The sequence below is a fragment of the Crinia signifera genome, chromosome 7, assembly GCF_055691185.1.
Source record: "Crinia signifera chromosome 7, ASM5569118v1, whole genome shotgun sequence".
In the NCBI taxonomy this organism is placed as follows: domain Eukaryota; kingdom Metazoa; phylum Chordata; class Amphibia; order Anura; family Myobatrachidae; genus Crinia; species Crinia signifera.
The window spans coordinates 168,037,933-168,055,773 of record NC_139223.1 but is presented as its reverse complement, the minus strand read 5'-3'; the positions used below and the strand labels follow the sequence as shown (position 1 = coordinate 168,055,773).

General features: G+C 48.4%; 1 protein-coding gene across 1 annotated transcript in view; it reads left to right on the top strand.

Annotated features, from left to right (window-relative positions):
* PMS1 (PMS1 homolog 1, mismatch repair system component) overlaps positions 1-16,511 on the top strand; it is a 58,267-nt gene extending 41,756 nt beyond the window's left edge. The window contains exons 6-13 of the mRNA XM_083154263.1: positions 5,418-5,534; positions 6,553-6,675; positions 7,786-7,923; positions 11,088-11,872; positions 12,921-13,394; positions 14,279-14,409; positions 14,854-15,011; positions 16,051-16,511. Coding sequence (XP_083010389.1) covers positions 5,418-5,534; positions 6,553-6,675; positions 7,786-7,923; positions 11,088-11,872; positions 12,921-13,394; positions 14,279-14,409; positions 14,854-15,011; positions 16,051-16,218 — 2,094 coding nt within the window. The 3' untranslated portion in view covers positions 16,219-16,511. The remainder of the gene's footprint in view (positions 1-5,417; positions 5,535-6,552; positions 6,676-7,785; positions 7,924-11,087; positions 11,873-12,920; positions 13,395-14,278; positions 14,410-14,853; positions 15,012-16,050) is intronic.
* The last annotated feature ends 1,330 nt before the right edge of the window (positions 16,512-17,841 follow it).

Sequence of the window (17,841 nt, the reverse complement as noted above, 5' to 3'; positions counted from 1 at the left end):
CTACACCTCTAATACACATTAAAATCTCAGTTTCCATAGAGAGGGGGAAAAAGGGGTTTAAAACGCAACATGTTTGGAAATTATTAGCAGTATCCACTATCACAAAGTTTGCATTTAATACGGCCTCATGTTTCGCAGCTTTCTGGATCTCTTTCCAGTTATGTATATGAGCGACTCAGGAACAGCTTGTGTAATAACATCCTTGCTTTAATCAGCAACCCAGATTTATAACTGTACCTGTGCTGCCGCTGCCGAGCTCACGCCGGCATCAACACCGCGCAGCTGCTCCGTTATTTTCAGACACATAAATATTTCCCCGTGGTTTTGTATCGGTCGCTCTGTTCCGTGGCACCCTGGAAACCTCTATTTATTTATAAATTTATTTACGCTTTAATCAAAGCTGTGCAGTTCTGTGATTTTACATTTTGAACATTAGTGTTTAAAGCGACGTACCAGGGGCCTTGTTTGGGCGTTTAACAACGTGGCTCAAGGTGGAGACTTTTCCAGTGGCTTGTACCGTGGCGCATGCGTGTTTGTTTCAAGTTCTTCTGTAGATATTTATGAGACTATGGGGTCTATGTACTAAGCATTGGAGAGAAATAAAATACCAGCCAATCAGCTCCTAACTGCCATGTTGCAGGCTGTGTTTGAAAAATGACAGTTAAGAGCTGATTGTCTGGTACTGTAGCTCTGTCCTTTTTATCTCTTGCCAAGGCTTAGTACATAGGGCCCCTATATTGGCTTTTAATTCAAAATTACATCCACTTATCGATCAGTTGGGAATAAGGGAATTATCAGCAGCAATTACATGCCAGTTACAGATGTATCGGTATTGGATGCAGACGATAGGACAGTGGTCACATGACCAGCCCCAGCATCTCAATCCGGAGAATCCCGACAGGGGGTCCATAAGTATCTCATCCCTCTCCCCCTAACTGTCCCTGTTTGCAGACTAACCCTCTCCTCCGCAGTCTGACCCAACCCCTCACCGCTAGGGCCTAACCCCCCCCCCCCTCCCAGCCACCTAAACCTAACCCTCTCACCACTCCACAGCCTAACCCTAACCCAGGCTTGTTCAAATGATGGCCCTTCAGCTGTTGTGAAACTACAAGTCCCATCATGCCTTGTCACAGTTTTGCTATTAGGGAATGCTAAAGCTATGGCAAGGCATGTTGGGATGTGTAGTTTCACAACAGCTGGAGGGCCAAAGTTTGGACATGCCTGCCCTAACCCCTATTGTAAGTGCCTAAACCTACCCAGCCAATGACCCGTTCCCTACTAGGGTCTAAACCTAGCCTGACCCGGCATACTTGCGTTTGGGATGCCGGCTGTAGGGATGCTGGGGGCATCCTGATCCATTTTGTCGACATTCCAGCATCGGGATTGTGACTGCAACCCTTTTGGGGTGATTGTATTGCGATTTTGGTAATTAAGCTAGTAGACCACATATACTTTGGTTATATCCAATGGAAAAGCGATTACCGTAAAGGACAAGTGCGCAGTACATTCAGAATGGCTTAATTAGCCATCGATGATTTCATGTGTGTAATAGGATAACCGAGCAGTTCCTAAACTTTCTCCAATGCCGGCGCCTTAGAGAATCACCATTTTTTCACAGTACCCTATGGCCAAAAGTTTCTCAGTGAGTTATCTAGCAACAATGAACCATTTGAGTGCCAACATCTCTGTGAGCGATGTGCAAATTATCTAGAAATCCCAGCGTCGCTCACATTTGTTATATAAATTCAAGTAAAAAAAATATTGTGAAAAACAAGACGATATTTCCCATGTAAGGTGACATTCCCGGTCATTATGATGGATAACAATGTTTGCTTTGCAATTTTTACATCTAGTTTGACAAATTCACTTGTTGCTCAAAGGGATAATAAATGAACGAAATTGTGTTTATCTGTCATCATTAGGGTCTGTTGGGTGGACTTCTTCCTGGTCTGCTAGCTCGTGGCTCCCCTACAAATGCCCTGTGGTGCCCCAGGGTGCCACGCCACCTAGTTTGGATAAACAGCATTTAAATATAAATTGATATCATCTGAAAGATTAGCGTTGTTTTATTACTTTGCAAACCTATTATTTAACAATGAACGCTTCCTTGACGTGCGTTACATCCCATGAGGCCCGGCGTACAGATGGGTGAGTTGCCTGTCAGTAACGGACAGAGTGCCAGATGTATCAAGCTTCAAAAAGCGATAGAGCGGAGAGCGATAAACAACCAGCCAATCTGCCCCTAACTGTCATTTTCTAACCCTGCCTGTAACATGACAGTTGGGGGCTGGCTGTTTATCACTCTCCACTTAATCACTTTTTGAAGTTTGATACAAAGCTGTTCAGCGCGGTAAAAAATGATCTGCGCGTGCCGAAATATCGACTCATTCCGCTCTAATTTACCCGCTGATAGATCTGTGAAAGCGGCTGGCGCATTCCCGCGCATGACGGATACCCGCAGTGTTGTATTTATTGATAGTTGTCCGCTAAGAATGAAATGTGCTAATTAATCGTTATATATAGAGTTATATATGCGATGCACGGTTCGGCGAATGCGTCCCGGCCCGAGGAAGCAGAAAACAGGAGCCCTGCATTAAGATTCCCTCTCAATTAGTGTTGTCAGGGCGTAGAAATCCCAGCGAGCGGGCATCTATGGCTGAAATCTAGACTCTCGCATGGGAACTGCTAAAACCCAACAGATGCTAGTGTTTATGAGCCTGTCCCCTCTGGTAAATAGTTTACAAGCAGTAGATCGAGTTGGCCCTACTAGGAACCTGGTCAGCTGGTTATGTGCATGTGTGAATATCTTCCCAGTGACCCTTGCCGTGCCGGCCGGGGGGAAGGGGGGGGGGGCTTTCAGCGCAGCATTGGGCACTTCTACCGTTCAGTGAAGACCCCTCGAGTCCAGGAAAAGACAAATCCTTTAATGAATTCATGTTCTTCCTCTTTTTATTTCCTGTACTTTATTTATTGTTATGAGATCATTAATTTGCATATAGGTACATTGTTTAGACTGGTTGCTACATATCTCTGCTGGTCCGTGGCTCTCGTTATAAATATTGTGTCATTGGCGTGACCACGTGTGCAGGGCTTGAAAGGGGGACTCCTTAATTTTTTGCTTTTATTCTGTGTCTCTATTATATATAGAGAGAGAAAGTACCAGCCACTCAGCCCCTAACTGTCATCATACAGGCTGTGTTTAAAAAATGTCAGCTAGAAGTTGGTTGGCTGCCACTGTATTTCTCTCTACTTTATCTCTCACTAATGTAGAGAGTAGATATTAAATAGACCCCTTTTAAGCATTTATATTGTACAGAGCTGGAGAGCACTTCCCTTCCCACCAAACAGCTCTCACCGGCTGCCTGATGCCTGCACATAGGGGGTTATTCTGGTTCACAAGCTAAGGCAAATTTACTCTCTAAAGGACAAAACCATACTGCACTGCAGGTGGGGCAGATGTAACATGTGCAGAGAGAGTTAGATTTGGGTGTGGGGGGGGATGTACTTCAAACTGATATATATATATTGCAGTGTAAAAATAAAGCCGCCAGTATTTAGGCTGCACAGAAACAAAATAACACCCAAATGTAACTCTCTCTGCACATGTATCATCTGCCCCATCTGCAGTGGAGCATGGTTTTGTCCATTAGAGAGTGGATTTGCCTTTGAGTGTGAACCAGAATAACCCCCATAGTGTCTGTCCACCATCCCCAGTCCAGTGAACAAAAATACACTGCCCATGCCAGGGGAGGGAGTGATTGGAGGGAGAGAGGGGATGAGAGAAGAGAAAGCTGTGAGTGGCTAAATAAGGGATGAGAGAGGTAAGAAATAGGTGAAAATAGGTGAAAATGGGGAGAAAGAGAGAGGAGAAAGGTGGAGAAAGATGAAGGGAGAGAGAGGTGAAGGGAGAGAGAGAGAGAGGAGAAAGGTGGAGAGAGAGGAGAAAGGTGGAGAGAGAGGAGAAAGGTGGAGAGAGAGGAGAAAGGTGAAGGGGGAGAGAGAGAGAAGAAAGGTGTAGGGAGAGAGAGGAGAAAGGTGAAGGGAGAGAGAGAGGGGAGAAAGGTGAAGGGAGAGAGAGAGGGGAGAAAGGTGAAGGGAGAGAGAGAGAGAGGGGAGAAAGGTGAAGGGAGAGAGAGAGGGGAGAAAGGTGAAGGGAGAGAGGAGAAAGGTGAAGGGAGAGAGAGAGAGGAGAAAGGTGAAGGGAGAGAGAGAGGAGAAAGGTGAAGGGAGAGAGAGAGGAGAAAGGTGAAGGGGGAGAGAGAGAGAGGAGAAAGGTGAAGGGAGAGAGAGAGAGGAGAAAGGTGAAGGGAGAGAGAGAGAGAGAGAGAGAGGAGAAAGGTGAAGGGAGAGAGAGAGAGGAGAAAGGTGAAGGGAGAGAGAGAGAGGAGAAAGGTGAAGGGAGAGAGAGAGAGAGAGAGGAGAAAGGTGAAGGGAGAGAGAGAGAGAGGAGAAAGGTGAAGGGAGAGAGAGAGAGAGGAGAATGAGGTGAAGGGAGAGAGAGAGGAGGATGAGGTGAAGGGAGAGAGAGAGGAGAATGAGGTGAAGGGAGAGAGAGAGAGGAGAATGAGGTGAAGGGAGAGAGAGAGAGGAGAATGAGGTGAAGGGAGAGAGAGAGAGGAGAATGAGGTGAAGGGAGAGAGAGAGAGGAGAATGAGGTGAAGGGAGAGAGAGAGAGGAGAATGAGGTGAAGGGAGAGAGAGAGAGGAGAATGAGGTGAAGGGAGAGAGGAGAGAAAGAGGTGAAGAGAGAGAGGGGAGAAAGAGGTGAAGGGGGAGAGAGGGGAGAAAGAGGTGAAGGGAGAGAGCGAAGTGAAGGGAGAGGGGAGAAATAGTTGAAGGGAGAGGAGGGAAAGAGGGAGATAGAGAGAAATATGACTTTCCTGTAATTAGAAGGCCACCAGTAGTCACACACATGGCTATTCCTTAAATAGTGTCCAAACAAATGACCTCCCGCAGTGTGTGGCCTGGATCGTGCCGTAAATTAGAATCTGGAACTGGGTTAAATTTCCCTTTTTATATTTCCAAGAACGGTTCATCGCCAAAGTTCTAATGCGACGGAGCACCTGCGCACTGGTCATGGCCATATAAGTTATGACATTTCTATGTAGAGCGGAGGTAAGCAACCGGCAGCTCAAAGTGCCCAGACTTCAAGCTTCCAAAATCCATTTTTGTGGGTCCCCTACTCTAAATCCGATTTGACATTGTGTCTTTTGGGGTCCAGAAGTAATGGCCTGCAAACTTGGGTCCCTAGCTTGTAAAGGTCTATGTACTAAGCCATGTAGAGAGATAAAGTGGAGGGCTTGACCTTATCTCACATTCATTCCACCAATGATCTGTTGTTACCCAATGTAACGTGGTCCATGGTGGCTTCACCAATATCCCAAATTAATAACTCTGAGCTATTTGTGTGTGTTGTAGGTGACAATATGGCAGAAGCCCAAAGTCTCTGATCACAAAATGGCCGTCATGTCTGTCCTGGGAGTCGCCGTCGCAAACAATATGGTTCCTTTCCAGCACCGATGCCACGATCCAGAGGTACATGACTCCCCTGTATGTGTATATGTGTTTATGTGGGGGGTAGATGAAGCGTCTAACGGTCATGTTTCTAGCACGGCCTACAATATGAGAGAAGCTGATTGATCCCATGTAATAGGAACGCTGTTAGAACTGCTGAAGCGAGTGGAACGCTAATGTAACTATGCACCCGTAATCCCGTGAGTGCGCATCTGTGCGCCGATCCCCTCTGTGAGGACAGCCGGTATCCTTATCGGCGGTACTTGTGTATTATCACGGCGCTCACTAAGCAATTTGCTTAGTGGGCTATTCTGCGTAGGAAAATCGTATCGCATGCGTTTTTTTGCATGCGATGCGATTTTCTTATGTCATTTATTCACTGCTCTCTGCCCCGCGGGTGCGATGCCATCGCACCGCATTGCATCGCATGCGACCGCACTGCACGCAAAATCACATGCAATCGCATGTGATTTTATAGCTTGAGATGCCATTTACTTTACTATACACTTCTATGCGATGCAATGGGATTTAGCCCCCCCCCCCAATATCCACGCCACCCCGAAGTGTGCGATTTTGCACACGGTGCGATCGCATTGCACCAGTGGGGCAGAGAGCAGTGAATGAATTACATAGGAAAATTGCAATGCATGCGATTGCATCGCCCGAAAAAATAACCGCATGTGATGCGATTTCCCTACGTATGGAAATTGGGCGCCGTGCTACTACACAAGTACCTTATCGGCTTACACCTACGCCATGCCAGGTGCACGAGATCCGCCTGTATTCGCACAAATAGCGAGTCGCTTGGTCTGTGCGCCGGCAAAGCTGCTTTCTTGCAATCCAGAAATGCCCAAACAGCAGCCGCAGAGAAACGTTCGGAATGGCTGCTAAGTTTCCAGAGGCGCATATACAGCCCGTGGCTTGTGCACAGTTTGCTACAGATGGCTGAAATATGGCCGCATCCCGGCGTTCGTGAGACCTGTGTGAGGCGACAGGACGTCATTCAGGGCAGGTGTGATAATGTGTCTCCTTACGGCAGGTCTCCGTGGATGGCTTTCTTCCCAAGCCGGGCGCTGACCGCGCTGTAACAAGTCTGTCCAGCCCGGAGAGGAGCTTTGTCTTTGTAAACCAGCGTCCCGTCCATCACAGAGACATCCTGAAGGTAGCTGCACGTATTATTATGTGTCCTGTTCCGGATCTATTGGCTTCTCTGTGTGTGATTCCTGTGTACGAGCTTTCCTGGATCCTGTCTTGTGGCTTCTGTCCGAATACAGATGGAGCGGCTCTCGGTGCAATGATCGTCATGATTGCCCCATTCTACGACACGCCTGCGTTCGAATGGGGACGCCCAGTGTTTTTCTGGGCACACCCAGGAAACGCTGGGTGTCCCCATGTGACACCCCACTGCGCATCCCCCTACCTACCCCACCCTGTGCGAACACCTCGGCCAGTGTGATCCGCAGACCCGCAACATTGGTCCCCGTTCGGAACTATGAAGACCCTGTCGGCATCTGGATGATAGGTCGACAGTGTCTGTGTCGACAGTTAACAGGTTGAAACCTTCACAGGTCAACATTCACAAGATCAACATTGACAAAGGCAGACACAAGCACATGGCGATGGTCGACACATGAAAATATGGACATGAGTTTTCACAACTGTTGGACTGTCCATGTCGACATTAACACCAAAAACGGAAAAACTCATCCTATTGATGATGTCAGCCTTTTAGGGTCAGGATATGGTCTAGGTCGACAGCCACTTATGGTCGACAGTGACTAGTTTGGCACCTGGATATGGTCGACATAGGATAAGTTGACATTGACAGAAGGCCAACATAAACCTAAGGTCCACATATACATGCTCAACACTCGCATGGTCGACACAAGTATTTTCCCTGGTTTGTGTGTGTGTGTAGACCGATGGTTCATACGTCACGATCCCAGTCGGCATAGAGTGAATATATCTCTGGGCCGAGAGCAGCATGGGGAGATGCGGACCCCGCTGTCCTCCCGGCCGCCGGCCCCTCTGTCCTCCTGCCTGCGGACCCCTCTGTCCTCCTGGCCACGGGCCCCTCTGTCCTCCCGGCCGCCGGCCCCTCTGTCCTCCCGGCCGCCGGCCCCTCTGTCCTCCCGGCCGCCGCCCCTCTGTCCTCCCGGCCGCCGGCCCCTCTGTCCTCCCGGCCGCCGGCCCCTCTGTCCTCCCGGCCGCCGGCCCCTCTGTCCCCGGCTTTCATTATTCTTTGTTAATTGTTATGTTTGTGTTTGTGCAGATGGTGCGACTGTATTATAATAAGAATGCGGAGTCCTCCCGGTGCTATCCGATATTTTTCATGAATATCGTTGTTCCAGCCTCATCCTTAGATGTCAACCTGACGCCGGATAAATCTCAAGTGATGCTGCACAGCAAGGTGTGTAACGTCACGCGTGTTCCGTGTAGCCGGCCCGCTAACGTGATTCCAGTCTCTTGTGTTACAGAATGACTTCTGATTGACTGATTCCTATAGGCTGTCAGATGCGATCGGGCACATGTGAGAAGCGCTAATGGCGTACCTCCTGCATGGTCACCCAGAAACTATGCTCATAATAAAGTGAACAGAGATAAAGTACCACCCAACCAGCTCCCAACTGTCATTTTTCAAACATAGCCTGTAACATGGCAGCTAGGAACTGATTGGCTGCTACCTATACTATGGGTCCATGGCGGCCATCTTTATTATCTGCTGTGTACCCTTTTTAATACATACAGCGTGCTATTTGTATTGCCGTATACCTCCAAAAACGCCAGTTTCCAAAGTTTTACCTCACTTTTTTGAGTGATTCATCGCACCAACAAGGAGAATTGACCAGCAAGACACTTTTCAATTGGCTGTTGAACCAGAGTTTGGCCTTGATGTTGCCGTCACCTAAACTTCTTAAAAAATGCAAAAAGTATTTATCGATAAACAGCCAGCCAATCCGCTCCTATCTGCCATGTCATAGACTGTGTTTGAAAAATGTCAGGCAGGAGCTGATTGTAGGGTTACCACCTTTTTGTTGAGAGATTCCCGGACATTGGCCCGCCCCTTGACACACCCACTGACCCATCCCAGCCCCACCCCCAGACCCGCCTTATGTTGATTTTTTTTTAAACCTTTGCTTCCATTTCATTCTTGATTTTGCATACCATAATTCCAGTTACATGTTATATCACATACATTAATGGCCATTACAAGTTATGCCACACATCGTGATGCTAATTCCGTGTTATGCCATATACCGCAATGGCCATTACACATTATGCCAGGACTCAACAGAATTTTTGCACAGGATGGACAACATGGACAGTGCGCGCCGAAGGCGCGCGTCAAATTTTTCACATAATCCCGACACACCGCAAACCCATTATATAGTATACCACATGCCATAATGGCCATTACAAGTTATGCCACACATCGTGATGCCAATTACGTGTTATGCCATGTACTGCAATGGCCATTACACATTATGCCAGGACTCAACAATTTTTTTGCAAAGGATGGACAACATGGACAGTGCGCGCCGAAGGCGCGCAGAAAAATTTTTGACATAATGCTGACACACCGCACACCCATTATATAGTATACCACATGCCATAATGGCCATTACAAGTTATGCCACACATCGTGATGCCAATCACGATGTATTATTCCATGTACTGCAATGGCCATTACACATTATGCCAGGACTCAACCAAATTTTTGCACAGGATGGAAAACATGGACAGTGCGCGCCGAAGGCGCGCTGCAAAATTTTTGTCATAATGCTGACACACCGCACACCCATTATATAGTATACCACATGCCATAATGGCCATTACATTTTATGCCACACACCGTAATGCCCATTGCACGTTTTAATGAACTTTGTAATTCCGATTACTCATAAGCCCACACATGATGCCCATGACATACTATATAACACACCGTAATGCCCATTACATACTATATAACACACCGTAATGCCCATTACATACTATATAACACTGCAATGCCCATTACATACTATATAACACACCGTAATGCCCATGATATACTATATAACACCGCAATGCCCATTACATACTATATAACACTGCAATGCCCATTACATACTATATAACACTACGCAATGCCCTTGACATACTATATAGCACCGCAATGCCCATGACATACTATATAACACCGCAATGCCCATTACATACTATATAACACTGCAATGCCCATTACATACTATATAACACTACGCAATGCCCTTGACATACTATATAGCACCGCAATGCCCATGTCATACTATATAACACCGCAATGCCCATGTCATACTATATAACACTAAGCAATACCCATGTCATACTATATAACACTAAGCAATGCCCATGACATACTGTATAACACACCATACACATTTGACACATAAGTGCCACTTACCTATATGCTCAATGCCAGGGGCTTCATGCCGATGCCAAGGTGGACTGAATTTGCTCGTTGCCGAGGGGGATAGATCTGTGCCTCTGTGCTCGTTGCCGAGGGGGATAGATCTGTGCCTCTGCTCGTTGCCGAGGGGGATAGATCTGTGCCAGTGTGCTCGTTGCCGAGGGGGATTGATCTGTGCCAGTGTGCTCGTTGCCGAGGGGGATTGATCTGTGCCTCTGTGCTCGTTGCCGAGGGGGATTGATCTGTGCTCGTTGCCGAGGGGGATAGATCTGTGCCTCTGTGCTCGTTGCCGAGGGGGATTGATCTGTGCCAGTGTGCTCGTTGCCGAGGGGGATTGATCTGTGCCAGTGTGCTCGTTGCCGAGGGGGATTGATCTGTGCCAGTGTGCTCGTTGCCGAGGGGGATTGATCTGTGCCTCTGTGCTCGTTGCCGAGGGGGATTGATCTGTGCCAGTGTGCTCGTTGCCGAGGGGGATTGATCTGTGCCAGTGTGCTCGTTGCCGAGGGGGATTGATCTGTGCCAGTGTGCTCGTTGCCAAGGGGGATAGAAACCCCCTCCCCCGCCTGCGGGAGGCAGACAGGCTTGTCAGTGTGCCTGTGCCTGCCTGCCCGTCCCCTCACGTCTCCCCCGCTGTATTCGCGGGAGAGACGTGCTGCTGTGCTGTATGATTTTAACATTTCTAACTCCCGCTGCTGGACCGCTAGCCAACGGCCGTTCGCGGTCCAGCAGCCAATCAACTGGTGGCTGCTGGACCGCGAGCGGCCATTGGCTAGCGGTCCAGCAGCATATGCAGCACCGCAGCAGCACGTCTCTCCCGCATACACAGCGGGGGAGAGTCGAGACGTGAGGGGACGGGAGCAGGGCAGCGGGGGAGCGGGGAGACGAGGGGGCGGCGGCGGGCGGGTTATTCCCGGACTATGTATAGTCCGGGAAAGCCACCCGCCCGGACTCCGGACGCCGGTCTTAATTACCGGACTGTCCGGAGTAATCCCGGACGGGTGGTAACCCTAGCTGATTGGTTGGTTGTTTATCACTCTCCATTTTATCACTTTTGAAGCTTAGTGCATCTGTCCCCATTGACTATTGATGTGTCATCCAGACCCGATAGTTTGGTCACTCTGTCCCAAATTGTTCCCGTTTCATAGGACTCTGTGCTGGAAGCTGTGGAGAGCGTTCTGAAATCTGTGTATCCCGACCCGATAATCCCGACCTCCGACAAAGCAGATGTTGCTGATAAAAAGAAGGAACTTGCAAGAACATATCAGGTCAAACAAATATGTGGTAAAACTGAGGATCCCGGAACCCATGACCTGTCTTCTATTAATGATGGAATACAAAGCCAATCACAGCCCTGCTTTAATACCCAATCGTTAGGCCACGCCTCCGGGGCAGATTTAACTGATTCTCTGACATTACCGAAGCCCGGAATCCGTAATGACTGTGGTTCATCCGTTGACACCAGCAACCAGAGTTTACCAGAAAGTCAGCCTGGACTTGAGTGTGGTTCTGTTGAGCAGCTGCCGGGAACAGAGCTCGTTAAGAACATCACTTCTAACGATGTTGGAGAAGCCACAGACGACGCTTGGAGTAAGGGCAACGCTTTCAGGAGCTCTAGTAACGGAAATCTCCAACCGGTGAAGATACTGTGTCCGGTGGTTTCTGAGGAGAGGTCCGAGGTCGCCGGTTCCTCTAGGAGTCCCGATGGTCAGGCGGACAGGAAAACGACCAACGTGATCATCGAGAAATCTGGATTCATTACCGCTTACGATCTTCTGAGCAACAAAGTGGTCAAGAAGCCGATGTCTGCCGTGGATATCTTTACTCAGGAACAAAGGACGAAGTGTCTGAACGACAGTCAGGGGGACGGGTTTGATGTTTCCTCAACGATTTCGGAGCTTTGGGGAGAACTGAGCGAGGATGAAAAACTCGGGTAAGAATTACTTAGCGTCTGTTCTTGCCGGCTCATTGGTGACCATTTACATTCCAGTTTGACCTCGAGCATTGGATGATGATGATGATGATATATATACTTTATAATTGTTACGTTTTGTCCAGTAGGAGTGAGAATATCCGTAGGAATCTGTGCAAAACTCCACCCCCAGAAATAAGTGTGGAAAAAGGTGGTTTCAAACTTCTCAGACTGGCTGGGAAATTCTGCAATTGTCTTTCTGAGATATATATATATATATATATATATATATATATATATATATATATAATGGCAAAAGGGGGCCACACAGTGCGCTGAATGGGAGTAATACGATAAGCTGCAACCCTGAAAGGATCCCCTGTTAGATGGGACCCGGTTAAAGAAATGGAAAAATGGGGGGTTTTCAGGGTGCGCTAAAGACCTTATATGATTGAACAAATCAAATAACAGTAAAAAACAATTTATTAAAAAGTTGCTCAAAGGAGCATAGCAGTATATAAGTAAGGTCTAATTACAGTTGCTGTGAACCGATGGTATTACAACAGATTGTACAATTAAACAGTAGACGGATGTCCATAAACGCCAATTGAGCCCAACGCGTTTCGTCGTACACACGACTTCCTCAGGGGCATGGTACAATACGATGGTCACACAAAAATGGTCGAACGCTAGGAGACTCCTAGGAGGCACAATTTTTTTTTGGTTTTTCGCAATTCGATGGGTTTACAGAAATGGGCGTGGTGTCCACCAGCCGTAATATATATAAGTATGGAAATAGATTTCTTGATGTGCAAAAGGTATTTAGTCTTCCAGTCAATGTAGAAGACTAAATAGAAGACTTTTGTGGAGCCTAGCAGTACACTCTACATTGACTGGAAGACTAAATACCTTTTGCACATCAAGAAATCTATTTCCATACTTATATATATTACGGCTGGTGGACACAATTGCTACACCAGACCGTTCCGCCTCAGGACGTGCCAGAGCCGGTGACACATAAGTAGTACAATGTGCCCACAGTAACCTTCATTACCTGTTGTGCTCGCAGGTATGAGGAAAAGGCAGCTAAGGACCTGCACCGCTACAAGATACAGACCGAAAAAGCCTTGGGGAAGACGAAGCCCAAAGAGACGGGGAAAAGGGCGAAGTTGGCGGCAGGTCCGAGTCCCAGAGACAAACTGAAAGCCCCGCTCTCCAACCAGCAGATCCTGGACAAGCTGTTTAACTCTCAGGTGGAGAAGAAATCTCCGGCAATCGCCGTGAAAACCGTCCAAATAGATTTCAGCCTGAGCGGCGTAAAGCGGCGGCTGTGCCGACTACCGGAGAAAGCGCGGCCCGACTCCGGAGAGATCACCTGCATGGGGAGGCTGAATTTCCCCAACGCCTGGGTTGTAGCGTCTGAGAAGAACGTCCGGTTGTGGAACCCGTGCAGAGTGGAGGAGGTCCTGCTGTATAACCGCCTTGTGGCCAATCACAGCATTCCTGCCGATAGGCTGGACTCGCCAACTGTATTAACTGATCGGTAATATTCAATTCATGGGGGGGGGGGGGGTGGTTTAGCAATTCCAAAGTATTTATGGACCAATTTTCCTACCAAGACAGGAATCATTTTCTCTTCCACCCCTGGATGTACGATGGGCCGATGGTATCGGGGGCTTTGTTATTAGGGGTGAATAGTCCAGATTTTGGTAACATCTTTCTCACAAGTTACAGGAAGCAGAAAGGTCCTTATCCGGGGTTTGGGACCCAGGAATGGCCCGAGTTAAGGGGCAGTGTAAACGGGTAACTATGGTCACCGACCAGGGACCCATATAAGGAACGTGTCTGTGAGGGGGGGAGAGATTATAGCTTCCCTGTATATTCTGACACATTAAGGTTTTTACCCCATTCACACTTCATACAAGGAGGCTGTAACCCAGGGGTGGCCAAACTGGTCCTCGAGATCTGCCAACAGTTCACTTTTTCCAGATCACCTAGCTGGTGCACAGGTGCAGTCATTATTAACTGTCACATCCCCCCCCCTAGCTGGTGCACAGGTCCAGTCATTACTAACTGTCACATTTCCCAGATCCCCTAGCTGGTGCACAGCTGTAGTCGTTACTAACTGTCAGGTTACCTAGCCTGTGCACAGCTGTAGTCATTACTAACTGTCACATTTCCCAGATGATCTAGCTGGTGCACAGCTGTAGTCATTACTAACTGTCACATTCCCCAGATCCCCCAGCTGGTGCGCAGCTGTAGTCATTACTAACTGTCACATTTCCCAGATGATCTAGCTGGTGCACAGCTGTAGTCATTACTAACTGTAGGTGTTACCAGCTAGGTGTTCTAAATCCCGGGTCAGACCCTGGACCTGGTATAACTCTCTTGGTATATTCTGTATTTTTGTCATGTGTTTTCTTTCAGGTTATTTGGGGCACCAGAATATTTGGCCACGTTATTACGGATGCAAAAGGACGCTCCAAAACCGAACGGACAGATTTACTTCTCCGATCCGAGACTCTGCGCTAATGGATTTCAGATTAGAGTTATACCAGGTATAATATGTAAGGTTTTAAAGAGGGAGGGGTCACACGCGATTAGGCCCGTCATGTGGCGGCCGACGCTGGCAAGGGGACCAGGGAGCCAGGCCGGGGAAGCTGGGCAGAGCGGTCTCAGCTAATCAGTGGCTGCCCATTCATTTGTATGGTTTTTTTTTTAAAGTGAGTCCGTTGCCTGGCTCCCTCCGCCCCGGCTCGTCTGCATCCCCTGCACGCTGCCATCCCCCTGCACTGCTTCAGGCTGCACATAAGATTTAGAAAATCTTCGGCATCCTCCAGACTACGATCCGATGTGCACGGGACCGCACATCAGGTCTGGACGGGACGTCTACAGGTGCGATTTTGGCCCGATTCATCCGAATCGGGTGAAATTGTGACCAAATCTGTATGAGGGCCTTTAGATTGGTCAGCAACTCTACTTACGTGTCCTTTGATTTTTAGGATTGACCTCGGATGACAGCCGTGTGGAGATTGAGGGTATGGCCGGAAGTTTGCCCTTCTATGGATTGTCCGATCTAAAAGAAATCTTAAAGTCTGTGATGAATAAGAACGTCAGTCTCTGTGACTGCAGGCCGCTGAAAGTGCTGAATTACCTGGAGGTGAGTGCCCAGGACACCAGCATTATTTACATCCTTCAGCGGCGGCATCGCTATGGGGGTGCGGGCTGTGCCCGGGTGTCACCTGTTGGGGGGGGGGGGAGGCACACACCAAGATGCCAGCTCCTTCTTAGTGAGAGGAGCCAGGTGCTGCACTACCCTGGTCCTCAAGTACCCCCAACAGTGCACGTTTTCCAGGTCACCCAGCAGGTGCCCTTATTATACACTGACACATTTTATAAAATCCACAGGTGGAGCTAATTATCTCACCTGTGATTCTGTGTGGAGACCTGGAAAACCTGCACGGTTGGGGGTACTTGAGGACCAGGGTTGGGAACCACTGATATAGAGGGTCATCCATTTTATCGGCAACGCTGATATAGTAAACAATATCGGAGGTGCGGCATATTGCATATGCTACACCTGGCTCCTGTGACTGTGTAGGAGCCTGCATCTCCCCCAGGGGTAGATGTATGAAGCAGTGATAAGGGAGGAGGAGTGACCCATGGCAACCAATCAGCACTGAACAATTTCAGTGCATTATATAAGATTATACGGAGCAGCTGATTGGTTGCCATGGGCCACTCCTCCTCTGGCTCACTTCTCCTCCCTTATCACTGCTTCATACTTCTACCCAACAGTTACGGAAATGGGAGTCAGGACGACAAGCCACGCCCCTCCTGTGTAGCCACGCCCCCTTTTGCATCGTACCCTCCTATCATACGAACAATAAGAAAAGCAGATTACTGCATATAATCACCATCCATATTATACTAGAGAGATGATGTTGCTATCATTTTTAAGAAGATTTAATAAATTTACCGTTAATAGTCCACGTTTTAAGGATAGCCATTTTTGAGCACAAGCACCCAATTAGTGCCTCGGTTATTTTGATATACAGTAACAGTCTGTGTCCAAGCACGGATATCCCTAGTGTTCCGTCAGGACCGAGTTTGGCCCCAGAACTCCTGAGGAATGACGGGGGTAACGGCCTACTGCATGTGATTGTCAATGTGAATATCAGCCTGTTCTCTGTTATTAGGGTGAAGCTGTGCGGTTGGCGCGGCAACTGCCCCTAAACCTATCACAGGATGACGTGAGGGACACCATGAGGCGGATGCAGAAACAGCTGGGCGGTGACTGTCGAGGGTGTCTACATGGTCGGCCATTTTTCCATCACCTCACGGATATCCCTGATGTGTGCGACTAGAGTAATATTTGACTTGGGGCCAGATGCACTAAGCTTCAAATGAGTGATAAACAGCCAGCCAATCAGCTCCTACCTGACATTTTTCAAACACAGTCTGTGACATAACAGGTAGGAGCTGATTGGCTGGCTGTTTATCACAAAGCTTAGTGCATCTGGCCCTGTGTTATTCATGCAGTGCTCAGAATAAAGGCGTAACCCCTCTGGAGTGAGCATATAAGACCGTGTATAAATACGAGAAGCAACTTTATTTTGTACTACGACGCCTTAAATAAATGAAACACTTTGAAATTTTATTTTGCAGCATAATTTATTAGACAGCGAGAGAGCTGCATTTCTAGCGGGATCCAAAATGGCTGCTTATCATGTAACATGTCCCCAGCAGGTCAGATCTGTGCTTAAATGAGTTGTTTCTGATCTTCAGCTCCAAACTTCCCGCCTCAGAATCGCACTGATACACACAATACATGTGTGCTGCATGCGAAAGCGGCCACTGCTTACCCTGCATGCAAACATAATGCATTTTGCACCCCTTGCGATACGGTTTGTCCAGTAGCAAAGTTCCTTGCTATATAGTGATCGTGTGAAGAAGGTGCGTCAGGAATTTGGAAAGTTTACTTAAAGATATTGGATTTTGGAAATGAAAGTTCTGAGTGGAGGATGACGCCTAGTGATCTGAGGGGGAAGAGTTTACTGACACGTTGTCATCCGTAATAGAGACGGCAGTAAGTACCTCATGTTGACTGTTGGAAACTTTATATCTCGGTTTATGAAAGATTCATTTTGCGGTGGCAGGTGGACATCCAAGAATAACTGGCAGAAAGACATTCAGCAATGCGGCCAGCACAGAGCGTGAAGGATCTGGAAATGATAGATAAATGTCGGGATCATCTACATAGAAACTATTTTGAACTTGTCTGTCTTCCCACACGTGGGGTGTGCAGGAGAGCTCGTGGCGTGCGGAGAACTGTATGTGTGGTGTGGAGGAGAGAGTGCATGGGGTGCAGAGGAGAGCACATGTGCTAGGAGCGTGTGGGGTGCGGAGGAGAGCATGTGGGTTGCGGAGGAGAGTACTTGTGGGGTGGAGAAGAGCACGTGGGGTGCGGAGGAGAGTATGCGTGGTGTGGAGGAGAGCAAGTCGGGTGTGGAGGAGAGCATGTGGGTTGCGGAGGAGAGTACTTGTGGGGTGGAGAAGAGCACGTGGGGTGCGGAGGAGAGTGCACAGGGTTTGGAGGAGAGCGCATGGGGTGCAGTGGTGAGCAGGTGGCGTGCAAAAGAGAGCATGTAAGGTGCGGAGGGGAGAACATGTGGTATGGAGGAGAGCGTGTGGGGTGCGGAGGAGAGTATGTGTGGTGTGGAGGAGAGCAAGTCGGGTGCAGAGGAGAGCATATGTGGTAAGAGTGTGTGAGGTGGGGAGGAGAGCACGTGGGGTATGGAGGAGAGCACGTGTGATGCGGAGTGGGGTGCAGAGGTGAGCGTGTGGAGTAGAGTGCGATAGAGCATGTGTGATATGGAGGAGAGCAAGTGGGGTGCAGAGGAGAGCACATGTGGTAGAAGCGTGTGAGGTTCGGAGGGGAGTGCATGTGAGGTGGGGAGCAGAGTGAACTTGTGGTGTGTGATGCAGAG